Raw genomic sequence first — 7,769 nt, 5'->3', positions numbered from 1 at the left:
CGCCCCAGGGCAGCTGTGGCTACACTGTAGCTTGCCATCACCTGTGTATGAATGTATGTGTGTGTGAATGGGTGGATGATTGTGTATAGTGTAAAGCGCTTTGGGGTCCTTAGGACCAAGTAAAGCGCTATACAAATACAGACCATTTACCATTACTGTGCAAGAGTCTTGAGCCCCGGTGAAAGACTTTTTGGCAGGTTAGAAAACTACAAATACCATTCACTGTACAGTCATCCTTTAAATTAATAATAACAGAGACATTAAAAGAGAGAGGCGTGGAAGAAGTGTAATTTCTGAATCAAACTGCAAATGTTGGGCGATTTTATCAGATTTGGCTGGTGATTCTGTACATGATTTTTTTTAACTTCCTATTTACCACAAAAATTAAAGAGAAGGCTCTGATTGATCTGTAAAAATAGTTTCTCTGTCAGCACATCGTAATAATTGTGTTATACTTCATTTATTTCACTCTAAAGGCATCTATTGAACATTAACTGTTACATTTGTAATGTGATTTTGGAGTTTCAGTGAGATGCACTGTATGTTTAGCTTTGATTTAAAGCCTAAGTCACTGTGTCACTCTAACTCTCAATTCTTAAAACCCAGTGCAATTCCATGGGAAAGTGTAATGGGGCAGCATTACACCAAAAGCTGTGTTTAACAATATCTTAATATGTATTTTTTCTTAATCTGAGAGTTTACATGCTGCCGATGCTTCTGGTGCCTTTTTATGTTATCAAAATACTTTGCCAGCGCTGATTTTCTCCTCCGTTGTTGTTACACCTAAAGAGATTCTACAGATTAGCAAGTATAAAAAATATTTAAAGATCAAATGTATGTGCTTTATTTCCCTGTCAATCATAAATCTTTTTTGATCGGTTTAATATGAGGCTAAGCTCTTCTACAAATACTCATTATAATGATGTTTATTTATTTATTTTTTGTATATATATATAACACCCGACCTACTATTTACTATGAAGGCCTAAAAGTGCCTAAAAAAATAGTAAAAACTGCAACATATCTAAGATGATGATAATAATAATAATAATAATAATAATAATAATAATAATAATAATAATAATAATAATGATATTAATAGGCCTACTACTAATAATAATGTTAGCATTTATGAGTCTGTAAAGTGTGTTGTGATGAATTTTCTTTTTTTCTAATTGTCTTTTCTTAATTATTTCATTTTTCATGTTCTTCATTTGTCCATTGTTTCTTTATTGTTCATGTACTTTGCCTTTTAATTTCATTAATTTTTCTTTTTCTTTTATTTTCAATTTAATTAATGTATTGTATGCATGTATGTGGATTTAATTTTATTTATTTATTGCATTAATGGCCATGTTATTTTTCATTTTGCACTGCATATATAGTTAGCTAAATTTATGGAGCAGTCCATTGTTTTCTCTACAAAACTCAGTGGTGAGAAGTAAATGAAATTTGCAACATGTGAGGTTTGGATCAAAAAGCACATTTTCCTTTTTTGTCCTTTATTCATTCATTCATGCTTTACGGAATTTGTAAGATTTATGAGACCAGCGTTTGATTTGATTTGGTTTGCACTCCTTTCCCCCCTAAAAATTAAGATTTTTGTTGTTCGTTCCTGTTCGTAACCTGTTGAGGCCAATATAACGTGCGGACACAGACTCGGCGAGGACGAAGAAGAAAGCCCTACATTTCCGGTTGTGTAGTAGCCAATCAGGAGTCACATCCTGGAGCAACGCACTGTAACTGTAGTGTGTGGCTCGGAACCGGACGGCTAGTCGGCTAACCCACCGACAGAAGGCTAAAAACAAAACACCGTATATTTGTTAGGTTTCCCTGTTTGTTCGCTCTGAACATCACCCGGGTAACCGCCTCACATCGCAGCAGCACACTGCACCATGGTAGGCGTTAAAGTGATCGGGAGCGACCCGGACTTCCAGCCGGAGCTAGCCGCCGCCGGCTCCAGGCTCGCCGTGGTGAAGTTCACAATGGCCGGGTAAGCTCAGGCCCCTCGAGACTTAATCCTTAGCTTCGGGATATGACTGAGAAACATTCAGGGATAGTCGCTTAGCCGCTTTGAGGAGGTGACATGAGCTGAATATTTCTCTCACCGGCAGCGTTTATTGTATTGTAATTACGGCCGGCATGCTAGCGTTATGCTAGCAGTGAGCGAGGCGTTAGCTCACTAGCGCTGCTGCTTACAATGACACGGCAGTATTACAGCAACTTGGCTGCTGAGGTGTGCGAGTGAGCTGGCTGATTAAATAGAATGAGCTCTACTGTAGCATTGTCCTCATGAAAAGCAGAACTACTACCACTAGCATAACAAATGATCTGTTACGTGCGGGTTTTCAGGTCTTTGTGTGATTTTATGAACACTCTGATTGTAAGAGGCTTTGATTGATCTATAGGCCTGTTAAGCTGATGAAAAGACAGCAGATCAATAGTGATGATAATCAGTTTAAAGTATCTAAAGTTAAAGGTTATGTCTTTCGTTTGGGACACATTAAATGATGATAATGCTGGGTTCTTGTCCTGAGGGTAAACTCACGTACCCACAACAGCAGCAAAAAGGTCTAAATGAAAAGTTTAGACCAACATTAAAACTTGTAATTCATTTATTAGTTTACATTCTACTAAAGGTTTTTATGATATTATAATAAATAAAGGAGTAAGTTAAGCTTGTATTAGCTTCACTGAGCAGTGTTATTGTGTGTGGCAGATTTTCATCACATCTTGCAGGACAAGTACTGCAACAATTGATGCACTGATCCATCGTGAGACTAGAATTGACCGCTAACCTGCTCTGTCCTTCCTCCTCAGGTGCCGGCCATGCATCAGAATAGCTCCAGCTTTCAACACGTTGAGTAACAAATACCCACAGGTCGTCTTCCTCGAAGTAGATGTTCACGTCTGTCAGGTGAGTCTGATTCACCACGTTGTTGACATCCTGTGCAGTCCTGAAACAAGAAAAATACAGTGCTGTGAAAAAGCACTGTATTTTTTTCTCTACAAAATGAGTAAAAATATGAGTAAATACAGCCACCCAAACTTACATAGCCTTGTGTGAAAAAGTAATTGCCCCCTTTATTAAGTGAGATTAGCCACATTTTTTGGAAAGCTGAGTGCATTTTCATTAGCCAGACCCAGGCTGAATTACTGTCAGACCTGATGAGTCAAGACATGTAAATAGAACCTGTCTGGCAAAGTGAAGTAAGATAAAAGATCTCAAAAAGCAAGACATCATGCCACAAGCTAAAGAAACTCAAGAACTGCTGAGAAGCAGAGTCAATGACGTCTGTCAGTCTGAAAAGGATAAAAAGCCACTTCGAAAGCTTTGTGACCCCAGTGAGAGCTGTTATCCACAAATGGAGAAAGCCTGGAACAGTGCTGAACTTTCTCAGGAGTGGCCAGCACAGCAAAATTACTCCAGAACACCATCCAAAGAACTTCAGGTTGGCCTTAACTTGCCTTAGTTAAGGTCAGAGTTCTTGATTGAACAATAAGAAAGACTGGGCAAAAATGGCATCTATGGGAGATTTATAAGGACTCATTCTTTTTAACACTCTTTGCTATTCTCCATGGCCAGCTGACGGATCTACAACAACACAAGCAAGAGTAGCCCACAGAGCAGTTGTACCACATACTTTGTGTCATGTTTTTCAACCCTGAAAGTTTAATTGGGATGTCTCCTGCACTTATGAAGTCACGAGGGCTCAAAAAGGCTACAAAAAAATTTAAAAGGTTCCAAATTTCAGCCCAGATGAGATACATTGGTGGCCTATAAGTCAAACAATTGTCATACTGATGGTTGATTTCTATGGTTTCATGAAATTAATACAAAAAAAACAAAAGGGGGAGGGAGTGGGAAGCAGACCAAATTTACTATGAATATTGATTTTCGTCTATTAATGGGAAACAAGCTCAAACTTAACTGTGACCTAACTGACAATATTACTGATCGTCCACAATCCCTGAAGTCGTCATCATCATCCTCTGCAGACTGAGTCAGAGCAGCAGAAATGTATGCTTCTGTCGGGGGTTATGAAATAATAGACATGTGTGGTGCCGGTCAATAGTGAGACCCAAACAGGCAAGTTTAGTTGCACTAAAGTCTGATTATATTCTGAATTTTAAATATATATTTTTTCTAATTTCCTTAGGCAACGGCCGCAGCCAACAACATCTCAGCGACACCAACGTTCCTGTTCTTCAGGAACCGGGTGCGGGTCGATCAGTACCAAGGGGCAGACGCTGCAGGTCTGGAGGAGAAGATCAAACAGCACACAGAGAACGACCCTGGAAATAGCGAGGACTCTGACATTCCTAAGGGATATGTGAGTGGATAATGTTCCTGATGGCTTTCGATTGCTGATGAGGACAGCTGGATTGTCCGCTGGCCATCAGCAGTGTTCAAATAAAGAAATAATCTGTGCATTTATTGCTAGTTGAAGACAGCAGTCACGAAGTTAGGGAAAAGGTCATTAGTCATTGTCTCCTTTAGGGATGTGCTTTTGCTTATGAATGCCAGCTCAGTACGTTCCCCTATATTTACATTTCTCCTGAGTTATTTTACAAAGTTAGAAAAGCTGTTTAAGCTGAGCCTGGTGTAAAGAATGGTTCACAGTCTCTTCCTCACAGTGAGAAATAAAGCTATTTCTCACTGTGATTATTGATCAGTACTCTACATCAGCATTTGAAAAAGTTGGACCAGTGCATCATGAGCCAACTTGACTACCAATAAAGGTGTGAGTCAATCCAGTTGTCCCATATTTCTGTATTTTTTTCAGTGTAAGATATATATTCATTGTGGTATTATTTAGAAAAAGCAGCATGTCGGATAGCATTGTTTTTTAAAAATGAACTTTAATTAAAATAAAATGCCATTAAAGTTCATATTTAATAGTTCTTATGTCAATTTTCATCAAACCCAATAAGACATTCTTACATTTTTTAGTACTCTTAAGGCTTTACTGAAGGTTCTCATCAGTGTTGGTGTGTTATTTGTGGTAGATGGCAGTGGGTCACGCCCCCAAGCAGACAGCATAACATTTTCACTATTTTCAGTGCTGGCAGCTCTTTCCAACAAGGAACTGAAGTCACTGCTAAACCACAAGACTATTGACAAAAATGTGTGTTTTACCTCACCTGACACAGGAGCTGTTTCGTCCACTGCTTCCTAAACAAGTTAATTATTTTGTCTTAATGTGTAACTTCTGTGTTTTAATAGTTAAGTTTGAATAAAAGATAAAGTTATAAAATACGAAGTCCACACAAAAACAGACCAACAAACTGTTATCTGTGATAAAAAGCATTGTTTTGTCAGCTTTATTTCTTCACAGCGGCTGAACTTTGTCACCTGTTGCCACTTATGACATTATAAGTTAAAATGTACCTTTAAAGTTTGAGTTAGTGTTCAGATGAATCACCACCACATCATGTCACCATTAATCATACTGTCTAATCTTATCTCGATAATCCACTCATATGTTTCAAAAACTAAACATCATCCAGCCATACTCTGTACTAAACCAATGTAAGCACTGATTTGACAGTAATGCTCTCTGATTCAGTAAAAAATGATAGAAAAATACCATAAATAGCCCAACTCTGTGAAAACACGTGCAAGCTTTGCCACAGATGAATGAAAAGGTTAAACAAATGTGTATGTAAACCTGCTGCAGTACACACATGAATCCAGCTTCATAAATATCGAGCCATACACGAAGTTTGAACTGAATAAATGAGTTTGCCTCCTCTGCTGTGTTTCAGATGGACCTCATGCCTTTTGTGAACAAAGCCGGTTGCGAGTGCCTCAACGAGAGCGACGACTGCGGCTTCGACAACTGTTTGATCAAAGACTCGTCCTACCTGGAGTCTGACTGCGATGAACAGGTTCGATTTTTCGCTTCATGCGGGAAGTTTAAACATTACAAGTTTAAAGTTCTCACGAAATCAGTACCTCGCTCAGCCTGGATGTTATTTCCTCAAAGAAGCTGGTTTCACATTGAGAATGTCTAATAGATGAGTTGTCTCTTAAAAACATGTTTAATTTGTTTGGACCTCTTAAAATGTGACGATACATTTTCAGGGGTTTATCCTCATATGAAATATCTGGGTAATCATGATACTTTTAAAGTGGTGTTCCTGATAATTGTTTTTTCTTATTCTTTCTAATATTTGTCTCCTGAATACTCAAGAGAGAAATTTTTAGCATATGGTTTTAATGACCCTGAATTTAGATTTTTTTCTCTTTATGTTCATGACACTTTTAAACAGGAATGTAAACTAGCTAAAACATATTGTGCGTTTAAAAAATGAAACAAAAATATACAACAAATATCTTCATTTCAGACAACATAACCAGCACGAGAGGCTTTGCTGATTATATTTATTGATTTAACAAATCCCTGAAACTCTCAGGTTTGTTCAGGAAACTGAAACAAAGCTAAAACTAACTGAAACCCTTAGTCTGCTCTCATTCTGTTTACCTCCTTAATAAACTTTGTTATATGTGGAGCATCAACCTGATGGATGTTTTCCTTTTTAAATTTTGTCCAGTTCTTGATAACGATCGCCTTCAATCAGCCTGTGAAGCTCTTCTCTATGAAACTACTGTCCTCAGACTTTGGTGAGTGTTTCTCCTGCTGACATTAATCACAGCCTCTGGAGCATCTGGAGGCGCTGATATGAACTTTGTCAGTTTCTGAGTGGTAAAAAAAAATCATCATCTTCTTTCTGTGTCTCATTTTTTCTTTATTTTTCACTCTCTGTCAGCCCAAGCCCCTAAGGTGGTGAAGGTGTTTATCAATCTCCCTCGGTCGATGGGGTTCGACGACGCAGAGCGGAGCGAAGCCACTCAGACTCTGGAGCTGTCTGAGGAAGATTACAAAGAAGACGGTTTGATTCCTCTGCGCTATGTCAAGTTTCAGAACGTACAGAGTGTTACAGTAAGTGTTACCAACAGTACCTCTGAAACATTACTGCAGTTAGATCTTAATGCATTAGAAATGTATTTTAAGAAGGTTGTTAATGAGCAGCAGAAGAGGCCGTGATGCAAACGGCAAAAATGCTCAAGTATATACAATAGAAGTAAATCCTGTAGGTGGGGGGAAAAGCTTTTAGAGGTTTATTTGTGGGATGGTCACCAAAATTGTGAGTTATAGGAAAAAGACTTCCCTCTTGGAGGAATTTGGAGAAGTAGCTTGGGAAGGGTTGCCCTATGGACACATTGCACGCTGGCAGAATCAATGAACAGTTAAAGAAAAACATTTTTTGTGTGTTTTTGTTGAATTGTTAAATCATTTTCTTGTTTTTTTTCCCCTTCAGTTGTTCATTAAGTCAAACCAAGGAGGCGAGGAGACGACAAAAATCAACTACCTGACATTCATAGGCACTCCGGTGCAGGCCACTAACATGAACGATTTCAAAAGGGTGAGGAGCAGCTGCAGCAGCCTGTGCTCATTTGTGTAGAGCAGTGTTTGACACTCACCCATGTTTTGTCCCCACGCAGGTCGTAGGGAAGAAAGGCGAGAGTCACTGAGCAGGAGAACAAAGGGGAGGATGAGGAGGAGGCTGAAGATGCATCCAAGGACTTTCCCCCTCTCTGCCAAAGCTGTCACACACATGATGCTCACATACAAACACACACAAACACACAGGGCCTCCAACTGTCCTCCTCGAGCTCTGAATGAATGCTCCACCTGTGGAGTCTATAAATCATTTGTATTTTAATTCTGATGGAACCTCTGTAAATAAAACACGATCCTTTT

General features: G+C 38.8%; 1 protein-coding gene across 1 annotated transcript; it reads left to right on the top strand.

The window, feature by feature from the left end:
- Nucleotides 1-1,732: 1,732 nt before the first annotated feature.
- Nucleotides 1,733-7,769, top strand: txnl1 (thioredoxin-like 1). The gene is made up of 8 exons (XM_085357955.1): nt 1,733-1,993; nt 2,821-2,917; nt 4,161-4,334; nt 5,770-5,892; nt 6,559-6,628; nt 6,775-6,947; nt 7,327-7,431; nt 7,511-7,769. The coding sequence occupies exons 1-8, from the start codon at nt 1,896-1,898 to the stop codon at nt 7,538-7,540; spliced, it is 870 nt and encodes a 289-aa protein (XP_085214081.1). The 5' UTR covers nt 1,733-1,895; the 3' UTR covers nt 7,541-7,769.

Source organism: Diplotaxodon limnothrissa, linkage group LG7 (assembly GCF_057381915.1).
Source record: "Diplotaxodon limnothrissa isolate DT_005_m linkage group LG7, D_limnothrissa_male_GT1.1, whole genome shotgun sequence".
NCBI classification, from domain to species: Eukaryota; Metazoa; Chordata; class Actinopteri; order Cichliformes; family Cichlidae; genus Diplotaxodon; species Diplotaxodon limnothrissa.
The sequence above is the reverse complement of the archived record's forward strand: the minus strand, read 5'-3'. Positions and strand labels throughout refer to the sequence as shown.

Coding starts and splice junctions, on each gene's coding strand:
- txnl1 (XM_085357955.1), top strand. CDS start 1,896: ATGGTAGGCGTTAAAGTGATCGGGAGCGACCCGGACTTCCAGCCGGAG. Junction 2,918..4,160: donor TAGATGTTCACGTCTGTCAG/GTGAGTCTGATT, acceptor TAATTTCCTTAG/GCAACGGCCGCAGCCAACAA. Junction 7,432..7,510: donor ACATGAACGATTTCAAAAGG/GTGAGGAGCAGC, acceptor GTCCCCACGCAG/GTCGTAGGGAAGAAAGGCGA.